Here is a 20,018-nt window from a genome sequence, read left to right on the forward strand (position 1 = left end):
TGTGATGAAATGATATTAAAATTATTGATTGCCAACATCTAATCTTTCCTTACCATAAGACTAGAGTTACATCTCAAGGACATCTACTTAGCAATGCATCACATACCAGGCAATTCCCATTTCCTGCACTTTCCCTCCGTATACAACTAATTATGTAAAACGCCGGGGGCAATGTTCTATCATCTCGCCTTCTTTATTAACTGTGATATGATTAAGATCTGAGGATAAAGAAATGAGCGACATATGCTCTCCGATGCTGCGCTGCATTGTTGAATTGCAAATTTCTCGGTGGCGACTAGGTGCGCTGAAAGTTCCCCATGCATGTCGGTGAAATATTAAAACATGCGGAGATCAGATACACAACCCTCATTACACGCTAACAAAGAATATTCTGCCTTTCTCAGCAAAACGCTACATATCTCCCCGGCACCACATATGAATGCCAATATGCTGATACTGAGAACATGCAGAAGCATATCTAATGGCAGCACGACGCTGGAGCTCATACAGGCGGCATCTCCAGCCTCCATTAATAAATGCTCACTGTGGGCCCATTACATTGCCTTCAAATCTGATAAATATCTATAAGCAGCAGTTCTGGCGTGCTTTGTAGTTGGGCCATTATAGCTTTTATTATAAAATATTCAGTCTGTTTCTACGTAGAATCTTCAAGGTTAAGATAGTATATACTACTATGGGTACTAGTTTGTAAAAAAAAAAAAAAAAAACATATTTGATCATTTTGATTCTTAAAGATGTTATCAAGTGTTAAAAAAACATGGGCGCTTTCTGTCAGAAACAGGACCACTCTTGTATGCAGTTTGGGAGGGGTTTTGCAACTCCATTGAAGTGAATGGAGATTAAAGGGGTATTCCACCCTAGAGTTTAAAAATGCTCTAAAACCTAGCTGGTCTTAGAGCCCTATTACACCAACAGATTATCTGACTTTTTTAAAGCCAAAGCCAGGAACGAAGTATAAACAGAGAAAAAGTCCATAAAGGAAAGACTGAGATTTCTCCTCTTTTCAAATCCATTTTATAAAAAAAATCTGTCAGACAATCTGTTGGTGTAATAGGGCCCTTACTCAGTATTTGGTCTGTCTCCCATCTTTCTAGCTGCCACCGTTTCGGAGTTATAAGTTTTCTGTACTCAAGATGGCGCCAGCTGGGAAACTACAACGTTGCACCTCAAAGCCAACTGCCAAGTATCCACCTCAGCTTGCAGTGTCTACCCATCACTGGCTCAATCTGCTTCTGCTTTGTGCTGTAAACAAAATATCTATCTATCCATCTTTGCATCTACATAGATAAATTAGAAAGAGAAATGAAACAACTGTGTTTACTTTCCCCTATACTGCACAGGAAGCTGTTACTGTTCTGCTGTTTCCCCACCCCTTGGCCAGGTGCTTACTGATTGGTGTGATGTCAGTGGTGAGCGGGGTTACAGATGAGGTGTCATAGCTAACCTGGCAACAGAAGAGACAGAGATCATGTGACGGGAGGGGAGAACAGAGGATAAACAAGCTTAGATTATGATTGGAGATTTAACAGAGTTAAATTTTTCTTAAAGTGACTCTGTACCCACAATCTGGACCCCCCCACAAACCACTTGTACCTTCGGATAGCTGCTTTTAATCCAAGATCCGTCCTGGGATCTGTTTAGCAGGTGATGCAGTTATTGTTATAAAAACAACTTTTTAACTTGCAGCCCTGTGTGAAATTGGCGTGGCCTGAGTGTGCATGCCATAGGCTTGCACTGCCTCTCCGTCCCTCCTCCTTACCCTCTTCATCATTAGGAATGCCACTGGCAAGGTTTTTCCTATTCCTCTGCAGTGAAAACTGCACAGGTGCCTTAACGATCCAGCTCATGTGCAGTGTTCACACAGGTGATGAATAGGTGAAATTGTTCTAGGGGCATTCCTAATGATGAAGAGGGACGGAGAGGCGTTGCAAGCCTAGGGAATACACTCTAGGCAATGCCAATTTGACAGAGGGCTGCAAGTTTAAAAATATTTTTTTATGACAATAACTGCATCACCTGCCAAACTGACCACAGGACAGATCTTGGATTAAAAGCAGCTATCTGATGGTACAAGCGGTTTGGGGGGGACAGATTGTGGGTACAGGGTCGCTTTAAGTGGAGTACCCCTTTAATTGCAAACCACCCCTGAACTGCAGACAAGAGTGGTGCTGTCTCTGAAAGAAAGTGGACATATTTTTATAACACTATATAACCCCTTTAAAGAAAATCTGCTTTGTGTTGCCCCTCTGTTATTCTTTCCATAAATGTGTAAATAAATTGACAACTGGGTGTTACCATTGACTTTGGCAAGGAGACATGTCCGTATGCAGTCAATCAGTCCAAAAAAATGTTAACAGTTCTTAATTTTTGTCATGCATTTTCAAGAGGAATAACAGAGGGGAAAAAAAGTTGAAAAAACATGCTTCAGCCTTTTTAATTGTAAAAAATAAAGATGTCAGAAGAGATGACAATTTCTCTTTGAAATGTTTAAAAATATGTATAACAATTCAAGTCTGAAATTATACAGACCAAGCCTACCATGACCTTTAACATGATTTTTGACCTTACAATGTTGAGTGGTCCTTTACACCTTAAGGCTATGTTCACACTACGTATATTTGAGGCTGTATAGCAACCAAAACAAGGAGTGGATTGAAAACACAGAAAGGCTCTGTTCACATAATGTTGTAATTGAGTGGATGGCCGTCATTTAATGGCAAATATGTGCTGTTATTTTAAAACAACGGCTGTTATACTGAAATAATGGCAGTTATTTACCGTTATATGGCGGCCATCCACTCAATTACAACATTGTGTGGACAGAGCCTTTCTGTGTTTTCAATCCACTCCTGGTTTTGGTTGCTATGAGGACCTGACATGAGGACCAAATACAGCCTCAAATATACATAGTGTGAACCCAGCCTGAAAATGTCAGTTATCATCTATTTGCCCAAACCTGCCAATTCGAATACCTCCCTTAATACATTGCTGTTCCACCATTGCAAACTTTCACCAGCATAGGAGATACACGTTAGATCTCTGACTGTATGTGACATAAAGATAAAAGAAAACCAAAAATCTTATGGCTATAAAGGAAGCACTCCCACAATGTTTTTGCCCATATAATGCACAGTCACCACCACTATTCCTGCTGTGTCATCCGTTCCATTGCAGCTCAGCTGCAGGCATACATTTAGTTTCATTGCTGCATCTTGGTCATGTGACCTCTGATCAGCCACCATATTGAATTTCAGCTTGCAAACCACATCCTCTCCCTTTCAAATCTGCCCCAGATCCCATGATGCATCAGTACAGCTTCACATGGGCAACTAGAGGCAGTACTATCTCTGCCTGTTGGGAGGACAGTATAACAATCCTCAAATCTATATCACTAAGTCCATTACAAATGTGTGACAGGAGCTGTATAATTATCACCAGTAACTAATATCATATAGGATGTTTCAACCATGGTGGTGACCCCCATTTAGTGCACAGAAACACTTGTCTTTTCCTGGGGGGTCATCATGAGATCACATGACCCAATTGAAGGAAAGGATTCCTGGAAATTTTAGGTAGAAAGTAAAAACTAAATGAGGTAATACTAGCTGAATTACACATATTGACTGAGAAATAACTTAAAGCGACTCTGTACCCACAATCTGATTTCCCCAAACTGCTTGTACCTTTAGATAGCTGCTTTTAATCCAAGATCTGTCCTGGGGTCCATTCGGCAGGTGATGCAGTTATTGTCCTAAAAAACAACTTTTAAACTTGCAGCCCTGTGTCAGATTGGTTTGGCCTAGAGTACCCATACCCTAGAATTGAGACACCCCTCCGTCCCTCCTCATCACTAGCAATGCCCATAGGCAGGATTTTTCTTATTCCTCACCTGTCTGAACATTGCACAGGTGCCTTAACAAATCAGCTCCTGTGCAGTGTTCACACAGGTGATGAATAGCAGAAATTGTTCTAGAAGCATTCCTAATGATGAAGAGGGCAGGGAGGAGGGATGGAGGGGTGTCGCATTTCTAGGGCACGGGTACTCCAGGCCACACCAATTTGACACAGGGCTGCAAGTTTAAAAGTTATTTTTTAGGACAATAACTGCATCACCTGCCGAACGGACCCTAGGACAGATCTTGGTGGGGGGTGGGGCAGATTGTGGGTACAGAGTAGCTTAAAAAACAAAATAAAAAAACACAACAATGCAGTACTGCAGCCACCAAGGAAAATAAAAGTCAACATATTCAGAATAAATAATTTTTTGTGATCGTACAGAGGATGGAAGGCTGGTAGAAGCCTTGGCATCTTTGCCACCCACTATAATCTGGTCTAAACGGTAAAACAGCCAATGTTATCATGTGTGGTCCGGTACATAGCTGGCATTATGCCCACTGGGCTGCTGGAATCAACAGGTTGGGACTTGGCTACATAACAACATTTCCTGCTGCTCTTCGGTCAGTTGGGATCTGTCTACAGGTCTATAGGTGCAACAGTGCACAAAATACTGACCACTTACAAACCACTTGTGCTATGACACCCATAAATATAACTCTATATGCCCCCTATTTCATACTAAGGCATGCAATGTACGAGTCCAACAAAAGTATCAAGCATGATTAATGGGGACACCATATTACAGTAATATGCTCCCCTGGAACCATTGTTGGTAATACGGTAGAAAGGAGTTATAGAGCAGCACCCTGAGGGCCTATGACTCCGCACTAAGTAGCCCCATGTACGTGGATGTAGACGTTGTACCCCAATCCTTTACCCCAGGTATAAGGTTCATGGCCACATATCCGCCTCCCGCTATCCTCTTAACCTTCAATGCTTTATAAATAAGCAATGAAATATTTTTACCCATTTTAAATATTAAAACCCTCCACTTAGTTCAGACCTTCGTAAGAGCCTCATAAAAATTTGATTCCTCAGAAGAGGACAGGAAAGAGGGCCTGTGTGCAGTGAATGGGTTAGAGGTGTTTTATGGCATATATCCTCTCTCTATGCTAGCCTTCAATGGATTAGTTATTAGTGTTGTTTCTAGACTTTTATAATGAAGGCCATTCCTATATTTAATCGGTGGTGGTCCAGCTTCCCAGTGAATGGGACTGAGCTGCAGTACCCGATATGGCCACAACCATATGCATGGTGCTGTGCCTGTGCAAGTAGTGCAGGAGACAAGCATGGTGGCACCATCAGTAGGGGACCAAGTTGGACTCTCTCAATTACACATTTCAATATTAAAGTTCTTGATCAGGTGCCCTGATTGTAATGGTGTTTTTACCAATTGGCTGACTATCTGTACTTTTCACTGAATAGTCAGATGGGCGGGAACTTTACTGCTTGACTGCTAAGCTGAGGGGTGTGATTAGGAGGTGCAGGGGACATGAGTCATGTGGGGAGAATTATGAAGCTCCTAATCACAACCCGGGGTTTTGCATTTACATCCCATTTTTGGCCAAACTTGTACACAAATAAAAATAGACTCTTGTCCCCCACTGCCAATAGTGTTCTCCAGAGACTCCAAGATGAAGTGAAAGTGATGTTCATTCCATGAATATCTGGAGAACACTATTGGCGGTGCTGAACAAGGGTCTATTTTTATTTCTGTACAAGTTTTCTTGCTGATGGTCTCCATTGTTGGTTTTTGTATATCCACAGCCGGCAGCCTGTTATACCTCAATACCCAATGCTACCACTTCTTCATGATATACAGTATATGTCCAAAAGTAGGTGGACAGTACCGTATTTTCTGGCGTATAAGACGACTTTATATGTCGGGGTTCATCTTATACGCCGGGTACGGTCGCCCCATACAGAGTGGGGGCTCAAAAATGGCTCCATCCCCATCGTATGGGGCGACCACTATAAAAAACAAAACAAAAATTTAACTCACCTGGGGTCCGTTTCCGGCATCGGCGCCTCCCGTACCATTTGCGGCGCAGACAGTGTGACGTACACAACCTGCGCCGGAGATTGCCGAACCTCTCCCGGGTAGCCGAGCGTCTCATTGGAGAGGCTCGGAGATGCTCGGCTGCCGGAAGAGCTTCGAGAGAATGAGAGAGGCGCCGGAAGTTCTCAAAGCTGGGAACGGTATGGGAGGCACGCCGATGCCGGGAATGGGCCCCAGGTGAGATAAAGATTTTTTATTTAGCTGCAGTTAACCGCTGCGGTCAGGCAGGAGTTAACATTTTCCGGCGTATAAGGCGAACCCCTGACAATCTACTTAAAAGTCAGGGGTTGTCTTGTACGCCCAGTCGCCTTATACGCCGGAAAATACGGTAGATGTAATAGGGTTATGAGCGGGGTGTTTTCTCAAATATGGTGTAAAGTGAAACTGGCTCAGTTGCCCCTAACAACCAATCAGATTTCACTTTTCATTCCTCAAAGACTCTTTGGAAAATGAAAGTTGGAATCTGATTGGTTGCTCCCCCTTCATAACCCTATTACACATACTGTCCACCTACTTTTGGACCACCCTCTGTGTGTTATATATACATACACTCATTTCATCTGATACAAGGTTAAAGTGCCTCACCAGGCAGGATCCACCTGTTTATGTAAAGGCTTACACAAAGCACTGTCCTCCTATTCTCTTCTTATCCTTCCCCTTCCAGCTGGGTCTTCTTCAAATTATTTTTACAAAAACAGCAGTGGAGTTTTTCCACTAAATAACCTAACAAAATATTTTCAGCAAAACATAAATTCTAGTCCATTTATATCCAAAGAACAATTCTTCTGTATACTGAGCTCAATCCTGCCAGCATCCCTTGCTGTATCAGTGTCTGGTAAAGTAGGAAGTTTTGCTTTTACAAATGGGACTGTACCAGTGTAGGACTGTGGTATCTGTGGCCCACCAGAGGAAATTATCCTGGGGCCCACCAATGAAGAACCAGTGAGAAACCACATGTTTGTGCAGGTTCTAAAGCTCGGGGCACACCGGAGGATTCTCCGGTCCTCTGGTGGGCCAGTCCAACCCTGGAGTGTACAGTAATGTAAAAAAAAGGTCCCATTGCTTTTTAGGGACTCACCTAAGCTTTTCGGGGTGTGTCCATCAACAAGCTTACTGACTGTTTCCAATTTCAAGTAGCAGCAATGTGAACACAGCTCTAGATTATGCTAAAGGTTGTAATATGGAATCAGTACAGGATAAGTAATGGAATGTAGTCACAAAGTTTCTTAACTTTTAATTTCATTGTATCTATATATAAACTGTGGAGCCATGTTTCTACATACCCTTTAAGCATTAAGCCCTACAATGTATCTGTGTGAGCACAGACAAAAAAAGAAGTCATTGTATTGTTAGCAGGCAGCTGATGGGAACAATACTCCCCGGTGCTGCATTAGCCAAAATCAAAGGCGGATGAGAGAGAGAGAGAGAGAGAGAGAGGCCCCTGCAGCATCAGCTGGGCGAGGCCGTCCGTATGGCCGGCACACATGTGACCGTACATGAGCATCAGTATACAGCACTCTATAGAAGAATGCCCTATATAAAGTTAGGCCGTCATTCCTAGTCCCGAGCACTATCTCATCCTGCAGAAGTCATGTGGTTTAGCTGAAGGTCAGGAAATCTTGAATCATCATTCCCTGAATAATGTAATTTTGGGCCGGGACTGAGAATTATCATTAGAAAAGAATGCTAAATCTGTAACTGAGACCATGTGCTATTTATAATACCGGGGTCTGTTCAGATTCAGGTACCAGGGCCTTGGTGCAAACCCCCTATAGCTTTGCCCTTGCAAGAAATCAGTCGGTTTAATGCAGGAGTAGGGAAGCTCCAGTAGTTGTATAACTACAACTCCTATCATGCTTGGACAGCCAAAGCTCTAGCCTTTGGATGTCCAGGCATGATGGGAGTTGTAGTTTTGAAACAGCTTGAGAGCCAACGTTCCTTCCTTACCCCTTGTTTAGTGCACACAGCCCCAGGCAGTGTAAAAAAAATCTTAGAAAGTTTGCATTCACATGTGAACCTTGACCTTGTGCAATGTGGACTGGCACTATGACCATGTGTACGTCTTTGTGTATGGACAGCAATTCCAGATGCTACAAGCTATAATATGGACCTGAAGTACAAGACTGTGCAGAGAGTATATGATTTGAATCTAATCATCAGAGGTCACATTTTGACTTTGCAGAAAATTGGGTTGTCACCCACCTGAATGTGTCTAGTTATGGTATGGTACACTTCCATTGATGTCTATGCTTTAGATACAAGGCTATGATGCTTATGATATAGATACAGGGCTATGATGCTTATGATATAGATACAGGGCTATGATGCCTATGACTTAGATACAGGGCTATGATGCTTATGATATAGACACAGGGCTATAATGCCTATGGTTTAGATACAGGGCTATAATGCCTATGGTTTAGATACAGGGCTATAATGCCTATGGTTTAGATACAGGAATATGATGCCTATGGTTTAGATACAGGGCTATAATGCCTATGGTTTAGATACAGGACTATGATGCCTATGGTTTAGATACAGGATTATGATGCCTATGGTTTAGATACAGGACTATTATGCCTATGATTTAGATACAGGGCTACAATGCCTATGGTTTAGATACAAGACTAAGATGCCTATGACTTAGATACAGGGCTACGATGCCTATGACTTAGATACAGGGCTATGATGCCTATGGACGCCATCCGGCTTTACCAGAAACAGATGCAACTATAATCAGAATAAAACACCCCTATTTGCAACCGACTTCAAATACGGACATTGCAACGAGTTACGTCTCTCATTCCCAAGAAGTTCCGCAGCAGCTGCTAGTTCATCACGAGGCGACGAAGAGCATCAGCAGCATCCATGAGTCAGTTACTTTCGCTCAATCTCCTAAAGCCCCCCTGACAATACCCCCACGACACACGCGCTTCCCAGGGACGACATAAATCCCATGTTCGCAACATTGCAAGCCAAAGCATTTTTTTTTTGTAATCTCCGTAACCAGATTCCCTTCCCGATTTCCCACCCCCACCCCTTGTGAGGGCTCCAGGAATACACTTCCAGGCTGTTACTGTAGTCATCACTGGCACAAATGTCATCTATCAGGAATGCCGGTCTATTCTGAGGTTTATGGTAACGTCAGGTAACGACGGATTCCTACCTTAGCCTGCAGATACTGGGGGTAGTAGTAGGTAGTGTACTGAGGGTACATCTGCTGTTTCCACACTTTTCCCATGTAGATGGAAAGATAGAGGTGCAGTGCAGTGCAGATCCCAAATCCCAAGTTCTCCTCTGTGGCTGTCCTAGTGCAGCAGCAGCTGGTTGGTATCTGCTATTCTGCCAACACAAACCTCACCCAAGGAGAAGGGCTCGCTGACCCCCTCCCTCCCTGGCAGCCAGCGTGCAGAGTGCAGCTCTCTCAGGACTTTCTCCAGAGGGCAGGTAATGCTGTTTGATTTCATGCAGCAAGCAAACCCCAGGAAACAATCAATAAAGTCTGCAGCTTTCTGTTCAGTGACAGGCAGCAGGGAGAAAGACTGCCAACCGGGGGAAAAAATAGTGGTGGGGGCTGGGAAATAGGAGTGGCCGCTTTAATTATAAAGCCAGAGGTGTTGATGCTGCACGCTTCATCATTCCGGCAATTATCATGCCAACTAGAGATGGTGGTATATGTATATATATATATATATATATATATATATATATATACGGGTGCAGCAGAGCTGAGTTTGTCATTGAGCATCCTAAGGTAATCAGAACAAGTTCAATGACTCATTCAGCTCTGCTACATCTGGTTGTTATTGGGGCTCAGTCACACTTCCGTGTAGAGCACAGGTGTCAAACTCACGGTTCTCCAGCTGTTGCAAAACTACAATTCCCATCATGCCTGGACAGCCAAAGCTAAAGCTGGGGCGAGTGAGGATCAAATACAGATTTTTCATTCTTAGGGTCCATTTACACAGAAAGATTATCTGACAGATTATCTGCCAAAGATTTGAAGCCAAAGCCAGAAATGGATTTGAAAAGAGGAGAAATCTCAGGCTTTCCTTTATGACCTGATCTCTGTTTATAGTCTGTTTCTGGCTTTGGCTTCAGATCTTTAGCAGATAATCTGTCAGATAATCTTTCTGTGTAAATAGACCCTAATGCATAGCTGTTTTATTTTTAGTTGAATTATCTCTTTTTTTATTAATTTGTTTATTTTTTGCTGAATTCTGGATTAAAAAAAAAAAAAAAAAAAAAAAAAGAAACGTGTAACAGAACATATGATTATGGTCCGTGTACACAAGATAGGGACCGGAATGCGGAACTCCCAGCATCATCATTCATAATGATGCTGGGAGCTCCGAAACAGTTTAAAACATTGTGCTACTGTACTAATACAGCTGTGATGCTGTCACTACAGTAGCGCCAAACTCTAGCCTGTAGCACATCATTCATATTTCAGGACGATGCATGGAACTTGTGAATGTCCCCTAAGTCCGTCTGCTGCAATTGGATGGAGATCGCAAAAAGTTTTTTTTAAAGGAGAAGCCTGGCTAAAATCAAAAGTACAGAACCAACAAGGGGGTGGGCGAAACATAATAAAGAAAGTATGCTCACTGGATCTCGTGCCTACTCTGCACTGGATCACTGGGCTCCCGTACCCCAATGGCTGCCATTTTCTCCTGGCTTCGGGGTACGTCACAACTGAAATAACACGAAAGGGTGGGATTAAAGGGGTAGTGCGGTGTTAAGCATTTATTCACTAAATAACACACATTACAAAGTTATACAACTATCTATTCATCTACAACATCTATTCATCTACATTAGACTACTGCTCCGTGCCGCTCCTACCAGGGTACTGGGAAAAGCTGGATCCAGTTCTAGGAAACTTCTCCCAGTTTCCCAGAACTGGATTTAGCTTTTCCCAGCACTCTGGGAGAAGTGGCACGGAGCAGCAGTCAGTTATAAGGCAGTCGGCTGATGAGCAGATTGCAAAGATAACTAAATTTCATCATTACTGTAAATTCACTCATCGATAATCTACATAGATACATTTATTGCTCAGGAGACTTTTCTACTGTTCGATTGCTGTTCGAGTGGTAGGTGGGGTTACCGCTTGCCTGGAAACAGAAAAGACAGAGATTATGTGACATCTGTCTCAGAAGGGAGGAGGAGGAGTGGAGACAGAGAGGACCAGGAAGTGAGGATTTTCTGCAGCCTCAGGGTGTGAGTCAGCATGTGTTGCAGACAAACTGCCCAATTTGTGTCATAGAAACCTATCACAAATAAGCTTAGATTGTGGGTAGAAATTGAACAGGGTTAAAACTTTGTTAAGTGGAGCACCCCTTTAACACATGTCCCAGAATCTGACACATTTTTATGAAAAGCCCCACCAAAAATGGCAAATTTGGCATATGGTAATTTTTTTTTCTCAAAAAACACTGCAGATGTTAGCTCAGAGTCAATGGAGAAGGGTGATCAATACCCATAGGACATTTTTTTTTTGCTATGCCATCTTCCAGTGCATTTGCAGCTCTGTGAAATTGCTGCAGGACATAAATATTTAATTTTTTTCCACAAAAACATTGCAGTCCCCCCCCATACACTTTTATAGGGGAAATAAACAACATGCCTATTCTTTTACTTTCTTTCTGGGGTTTTTGTCTCCAGTAGCCAGAGATAAAAACAACTATGGTCCTTTACACTATCCAAACAACTGCCAGGAAATAAAAATGCAAAAAGGTAGATAAAACTGCTTGCAGTTTTTTTTTGGCTGATTCTGGTGGCTTTCTTTTCTGCCCCACAATACTTAACCCCCCACCCCCACCCTCTTCCAAAAAAAATGGTGGGCAAAAGTTTTATCTGAAGAGAGCCTTAAAGGGGTACTCCAGGCTGGGGTTATTTTTTAGGGTATGGCCGGGGAAGGGGTGGAAATAGAGGCCGCCAGTCACTTACCTCCCTGGTTCCAGCGCCGGGTCCCATATCGTGCCGTCCCATTCTTCCGTCCTGGAATCGGGGAGGTAAGACCAGCGGCCTCTATTTCCACCGCTTCCCTAGCCATACCCTAAAAATGACCCCAGCCCAGAGTACCTCTTTAAATGGCGCACAACAGACACAGATTTAAAGTTAGGGCTACACAGTGACTTCAAGTGTACACCTAGTGAATGGTGTCACATTGCGACTGCAATATTGCTCATCAGTGATGCAACAGTTGCAAAAAATCAACCTTTGCTACTATAGACCTTTATGCAAGTCGTGCGCTATTTTGTTTACAACCAAGTCGCAACTGTAATTTTTTTTACTTTGTGCCATTTTTCTGGTGTTTTTCTTTTCATCAATTTTCCTGTCTATTGTGTTTTTTTTTTTTTTGCTTTGCATGCTTTAGGTATTTTATTTCCAGCAGTTTTTCCGATTCTCTACAAAATTTTGAAAAACATCAGAAGAAAACACAAAAGAAAAAACTGTCACCACAGATCAGCAACGCTTGAAATTCATGATGTTTATTAGAAGCAAAAAAAAACTCAGGGAAAAAAAAAAAAGCGTGTGAAGGAGGCCTTATGATAATTTCTGCCGCTGTCGGATGCTTCTCTGTAATTTTGATTTTCCGACGTTTGTTTCGGGAAGTTCTCTGACTGATATAACTTGTGCTAAATTGACAGAATACATTTAAAGAGGAATTAGCATATAAAACTGAAATGCAAATGATGTGTGTGCAGAACTGGCCCGTGCATGTATTTTAGCAATGCGGAGGAAGCCATTCCTTGGATTTTATTTACACATTCCTTAATGAATAACAAACAAGCGGCGGCTTTTATAATGCGCTTGGCGGATATTTTTGGAACTGAACCTGCTTTTCTTAATGTGAATGTAGTCTAGGAGCAGCAGGAGATGCATGAATATTGTGGAGGGGGTGGGGATGCGGGGCTGGTGGTAAATACATCAAAGAGCATTTCCATGCTAAACATGTTTGGAAAGGGATACGATGGGGAGATGTGGAGAAATGTAAGAAATGGAGAAAAACTTTAATTAAACATTGGAATTTAATATGCCTGATTCTATTTTTTTTTTTCCATCGTAAGGAGATAAGCTGCTGCCCAAAGTGTCTGGCAGCGGCTTAGACTGGGGTCACAAATAGTTATTGATCAGTGTTGTTGACTAGAGATGAGCGAATCACTCGGAAAATCGTTTCACGAATAGTAGCGAATCGCAAACAAAACAAATTTTTATTAAAACAGGCAATTTATAGTAGCTACAATAGTGGGACTATTGCAGAGTAGTGATTTTTCCAACAGATATTGCTGTGACAGTGTCAAAATTGGAAAATGTCCATTTTTAAAAAAAAAATGTCAATCAGCCTGTCAGTCATTCAATTTCCGCCATGGACAGTAGTGGACGTTGGTGGATCAGCAGCGTAATATAAATGTTCTCCCAGGACATTGGTTAATAAGCACCCAGTGAGGTATTAAGATGGACACTGTGTTCACTGTGACTTTCTATAATGCACACCCAGCACCCAGTGACTTCCTATAATTTACACCCAGCACCCAGTGACTTCCTATAATGCACACCCAGCACCCAGTGACTTCCTATAATGCACACCCAGCACCCAGTGACTTCCTATAATGTACACCCAGCACCCAGTGACTTCCTATAATACACACCCAGCACCCAGTGACTTCCTATAATGCACACCCAGCACCCAGTGACTTCCTATAATGTACACCCAGCACCCAGTGACTTCCTATAATACACACCCAGCACCCAGTGACTTCCTATAATGCACACCCAGCACCCAGTGACTTCCTATAATGCACACCCAGCACCCAGTGACTTCCTATAATGCACACCCAGCACCCAGTGACTTCCTATAATGCACACGCAGCGCCCAGTGACTTGTATAATACACACCCAGCACCCAGTGACTTCCTATAATGCACACCCAGCACCCAGTGACTTGTATAATACACACCCAGCACCCAGTGACTTCCTATAATGCACAGCCAGCACCCAGTGACTCCCTATAATGCACACCCAGCACCCAGTGACTTCCTATAATGCACACCCAGCATCCAGTGACTTCCTATAATGCACACCCAGCACCCAGTGACTTCCTATAATGCACACCCAGCACCCAGTGACTTCCTATAATGCACACGCAGCGCCCAGTGACTTCCTATAATACACACCCAGCACCCAGTGACTTCCTATAATGCACACCCAGCACCCAGTGACTTGTATAATGCACACCCAGCACCCAGTGACTTATATAATGCACACCCAGCACCCAGTGACTTGTATAATGCACACCCAGCACCCAGTGACTTGTATAATGCACACCCAGCACCCAGTGACTTCCTATAATGCACACCCAGCACCCAGTGACTTATAAAATGCACACCCAGCACCCAGTGACTTATATAATGCACACCCAGCACCCAGTGACTTCCTATAATGTACACCCAGCACCCAGTGACTTGATATTATAAACAGTCACCTAGTTACCTGGTATACTGGACAATGGCTTCACTGCTCCCACAGAAAACCACCCACAACCCCCCCTCCTCTCCTCTCTGTCCCTATATCTCTGTATTTCTCTCCCTGTTCTGCCTGCTGCAACCTGCTCTACACTATACACAGCCGACTGGCCACCTCCAGGAAGCCAATCACCTTATATAGAGGGTGAGGGGGGGTTGCTGCTTATTGGATTATGTGCGGAGAAGGTGGTTATTTTTGCACTGGGTTTGCAAGATGTCTTATAGGCAGAAAAGAAAGAAACAGCAACAGCACAGCTGAACTGAACAGCACTGAACTGCTGCTAATAATGATAAGCTTCCAGCCTAAAAAGGGGAGGGGGATTATATTCAGTATGCAGCATTGGAGACAGCTGCCCAGAACTATATGCATGGTCAGAATGTGAAGGAAGTTTTGATTTACCTTTCAGGCACAGTGTGAATCCTCTGATTTACCTTTCAGGCACAGAGTGGACTCTCTGAAGCAGACAAGCTCTCTCCTGAGGATAGAATTAGCTAAGTCCCACCCCTTTTCGTGTGTTCAGTCATGCCTTTCTATTGTTAGAGACAGACTGAGCCTAATAACAGACATTGGATTGTTTATTACAGAGAAGTAAGACACCTGGTGGCCAAGACCTTTTTTTAATTGGTTTATAAACATGTTATGGCTCTCATAGGCTATTGCATAGGGAGAAGGTCTTTCAAATGACAGTGACCATTTACAGCTTGGTCTATTCGTGCAAACTAGTGCTGCTATAGGGAACTATAATGTTGTTACTAAGTTACTTTAAACTTATTTTTTGGTGATTTTCTTTCTATTCCACTCTTAAAAAAAATCTTGACACTTCCTGTCCTGCAGAGTTGACATCTCAGCAGTCATCGTACTATCCCCTCAGGCAGGATTATAATGGACGGCATCTGACTTTTAAGTTTATGAACAACTTTCACTGTAGAAAGTAAGTGTGTGCTGTATTGTATTGCATGGTGGGTGATGCAGAGTACTTTGCACTCCAGGATATAAGGAGCTAAGCTGTTATGAGCGTTCCTGTCAGCACTGTACTGATCTTTCTAGGTTCTGAATACAGCATTGGATGTGAATGGAGTATAAGATTACCAAGTTACTGTGGCGGATTAAGAAGGAGCTGTCAGCTCTCCTGTCCTGTCTATTTTAGTAAATACTTGTAATCCTCATAAAATAATTTTGCAGCTTATAAAGCAACAAATTTTGTTGCTTACAACTGTATTATATCATTGCTAACTCCTTTAGTTTAACAGTTGCAATGATCTGCCGATCCAGCAACAGTAGAACTTTCTTTCAGCTGCTCAATTTCTCTGCAGTGGCCACTACAGGGGAAGTGCGGTATTACATGTAACCATTCAAATGAATGAATATGTCCACCATAGATTGTGCCAGTGTTTAGGTCATGAGTGAGGCTCTTCTCTACAACGTTAGTGTTGTAAGATGGTTCTTATCGGAAACATTCACCAAATCTTCCGAATTCACAAGCTTTTATCATTTTCACAGCTCTGTATGACAGGAATACAAGATCATATTTAATGGGACCCGGCGGACGTCATTTATAAGAAAAAGAAAACTGTGCTATAGGGCAATTACTTATTTATGTGGCAATAATGCACTTTTGCAGTCCTGGGAGCCATGCCATCTTACCCATATCCCACTATTCCTGAACTTGTCTGTTCTCTAATGTTCCCTAATGGAGCGATGGTAATGGGCACTGGCGTGTTGCTTGAATGTTCAGGATATCCAATTAGTTCTTAACTTCTGGAACTTTTCCTCATTCCACAGCAGGGAAACATCCAAATCGCTGTCACATTACTAAGCATTGTACTGCTGAACGTCAGCTCGCTGTGTATCAGGCATTAGGTTATAACCAGGGTGGTGCTAGGTCATAGATATACAGCTTTGTATGTGCTCAAAATCTATAATATTATATAATTTAAGGTTCAGGATATGTATGTAGACAGTCTCTTATCCTTAAAGGGGTATTATGATTTCACATATTAATGGCATATCCACAGGATATACATGCCTAATAGATGCAGGTGGAGACAGAGTGGACCAGGAAGTGAGGATTTTCAGCAGCTTCAGGGTCTGAGTCAGGATGCGCTGCAGACAAATGGGCCAATTCATGTAATAGAAACCTATTACAAACAAGCTTACATTATGGGTGGGGATTGAGCAGGGTTAAATCTTTCTTAACCAGAGTTCCACTTTAATTTTTATGCACAGGCCGAAAAAATCTGCTTCAGAGTCAGTTAGGCGCATCTTTAAAAAATAATGCTCAATGGTTTCAGAATGTGAATTAAAGTTCTGCTATATCGTGTGTGGACTGCCGGCCTATTGCCCATTGACTTCAACAGAGCACATTATATTGAAAATACGGCTGTTTTCTTTTTCTTTCTTTTTTTTGGGGGGGAAGGGGGGGGGGGGGGTGTTGTATTTTACAGTGTGTGGGCATAGCCTTACTGTGCTTCCTAGTGTTTACCAAGAAATGCAATAAGAATTATAAGTGAATGTTCTGCATCTGTATTTGGAAGATTTACATTAGAAAGCCATAGTGGTAGATGTTAAATTTGTCAAATGTATATGCTTTCCCCCCTATAGGAGCCTATGTCCTATGTACTCCATGCCTATACAATTACATATGCCACAGGTTATATACCTCCGATGCAAGGCTCAAGGTGTGAACGCAGTCTTACACTATAATCTTAACACAATGACCTATTTCTAACGCTCCATTTTCTGCACCGCCATGAACACCAATTTCTAGTTACCAATCATAAAATATCCCAATTTCTTTTTTCATTTCCACCTTTTTGAATAGTTGCAATTTTATCAGTCCACGGACCCGTCCGCTCAACCGGTTCCATTGTTTGGCGACAGGTCCTGAACAATGCGCATTACACAGAGAGAGAACTCTCCCATTTGACACAAAGCCGGGTTCACATTGTAACAGGTTCCTCATCATCATCACCCTTTGGAGGCATCATTCCTCCCACCATGACAGGACAGATGGCAGATAGGAGTGATCTATTTATATGTGAACTCTGCAAGGACTCGTTGTGTTTCCAGAAGACATGCTGTTTTTTTTTTGTTGTGAAAACTCCACCTAGAGGTTTGTAAAGTTTATATATTTTTTTCTTCTTCTAAACCGTGAGTAGAATTGTAGCTCTGAGTCACGGATAAAGACTTTATTCAAAGAACATGTTCCGACGGCTCCAAAATATTTTCTTTATTAATGTTCTTCTCAGTTCTAAGGTAGGTCGCTCCAGGTCAACGAGAAAAAAAACATCCCCAGCTATGCGACGTGCACAGTGAGCTATTGTAAGGTGAGACTTACAAACACCGGGTTATCTGGCAGTATGAAGAAAACGAATTGTCCTTATTAGACACGTATTATCTGCAGCATCGGATCTGTGCACTCCTTTTTTTTTTAAATTATTTGTAGAATTTTTGAAAACATCCATTTTTCTCCATTATTGGCTCCACTGAGGATCTGGATAACTGACTAATGTTCTAATTGCATTTTAATAGCCACAGTGTATATATTGTGGCGAAATGTTTAAAGAGTTGTCTTTAAAGGGGTTTTCCCAGGGCTGTAATATTGATGGCTTATTTTGAAGCCATTAGTGTCGGAATTCGGCATCCACTTCATTATTTACCAGACACATGCCATATATATAGTAGTGGCTATGTGTGGTATTGCAGCTGCTGGCATCTAACTTCTCCAGTCACCTGGAACTAAATGCTGAGCCTTCGGGTTCGGAGAATGTTGCCGAACCCGAACAGTTTAGCAAGACTGCTCAAAACTATTGCTGAAATATTAAAGAATTTTTTCAAGGGAAAGAAAAAAAAAAATCAGCTTTCTTTAAAAACAGCACCACATTGGTATTCAGATTGTATGCGGTATTACAATTTAACTCAATTCTCATTGATGGAAATGAGCTGCAATACCAAACACAACCTGAGGACAGGAGAGGCACTGTTTTAATTTTTTGTCTGCACATTCCCTTTAAGGGTATGTTCACACTAAGGAATAGGTGAGGAATTTAAAGCAGAATCCACGTTCAATTTTACTGTGGAATTTACACGTGGAATGTTTCACCATAGATTTGCTTTCTGCCTAAAGGATTGACATGTCAATACTTTGATCAGATTCCACTAGAGAAATCCCATAGTAGTCATTGGGGCTCTGAATTTCCACTTTCCGCTCACATTCCGCTTGAATTCTGCTCAAATTCTGTGCCTGTTCCACCAGAGCTGAAGAAGAGGAAATTTCAAGCAGAAAACTTTCCTCCTCAATTCTTCATCTATTCCTCAGTGTGATCATACCCTTAACCCCTTAAGGACAGAGCCTGAAATGGCCTTAATGACAGAGACAAATTTTATGAATATGACCAGTGTCACTTTATTCATTAATAACTTCGGGATGCTTTTACCTATCCGGCTGATTCTGAGATTGTTTTCTCGTGACATATTGTACTTTACATTTCTGGTAAATTGGAGTCGATAATCATAACAAATCTTTATGAAAAAAAACCAAATAATGTGAAAAAATGTGAAAAACTGCATTTTTCCAACTTTGAAACTTCTTTGCGTATACAGAAAGTGGTTATACCACATAAATTATATATTAAATAGCATTAGCAACATGTCTACTTTATGTTGGCGGCATTTATTAAACGATCTTTATTTTTTTTTAGACAATAGGAAGCTTAAAACATAAGCAGCAAATTTCCAAATTTTCAGTAAAATTTCAAAATCAGATATTTTTAGGGACCTGTTCAGGTTTAAAGTGTATTTGAGGGGCCTGTATGTTAGAAAGCCCCACAAAGCACCCCATTTCAGAAACTGCACCCCCCACACTCTGCAAAAGCATATCCAGAAAGTGTTTTAACCCTTTAGGGGAGTCACAGAAATAAAAGCTAAGTGTGTAAGAAATTTGAAAATTTTAATTTTCTGTGCAGAGATTTTATTGTAATCCAATATTTTTCATAATTATAAACCTATTACCAGAGAAATGCACCCCAATAATTATTGCCCCGTTTCTGCAGTTTATAGAAATACCCCATATGTGGCCCTATTGCACTATTTGACGCAACCACAAGCCTCAGATACAAAGGAGCGCCTAGTGAATTTCAACGCCTCCGTTATATTTGGTCATTTCTGACTGTACCACTTCAGGTTGGCAGAGGCTCTGGGGTGCCAAAACCTAAAAAACACCCCCAAAGGGACACCATTTAGAAAACTACACCCCTCAAGGAATGTAACAAGGGGTGCGGTGAGCATTTGGACCCCACAGGTGCTTCACAGATTTTCCGAACAATATGGCGTGAAAAAGAAAAAATTTTTTTTTACACTAAAACGTTGTTCTAGCCTTCAATTTTTCATTTTCTTAAAGGGATAAGAGGAAAAAAAAGACACAAAATGTGTAGCGCAGTTTCTCCCGAGTACGGAAATACCCCACATGTGGCGATAAAGTGCCAAGCGGGCGCAGGAAGAGCCTCCAAAGGGA

General features: G+C 42.0%; 1 protein-coding gene across 7 annotated transcripts in view; it reads right to left on the bottom strand.

Annotated features, from left to right (window-relative positions):
• RBMS1 (RNA binding motif single stranded interacting protein 1) overlaps window positions 1–9,241 on the bottom strand; it is a 294,933-nt gene extending 285,692 nt beyond the window's left edge. For 6 of the 7 annotated variants that reach the window (XM_069982799.1, XM_069982796.1, XM_069982793.1 and 3 more), the window contains exon 1: window positions 9,144–9,241. In XM_069982799.1, the coding sequence (XP_069838900.1) occupies window positions 9,144–9,218 (75 nt within the window). In that variant the 5' untranslated portion in view covers window positions 9,219–9,241. The remainder of the gene's footprint in view (window positions 1–9,143) is intronic. The other variant, XM_069982794.1, reaches the window with a different exon arrangement.
• Between the last annotated feature and the right edge of the window lie 10,777 nt (window positions 9,242–20,018).

The sequence above is a fragment of the Dendropsophus ebraccatus genome, chromosome 9 (assembly GCF_027789765.1).
Source record: "Dendropsophus ebraccatus isolate aDenEbr1 chromosome 9, aDenEbr1.pat, whole genome shotgun sequence".
In the NCBI taxonomy this organism is placed as follows: domain Eukaryota; kingdom Metazoa; phylum Chordata; class Amphibia; order Anura; family Hylidae; genus Dendropsophus; species Dendropsophus ebraccatus.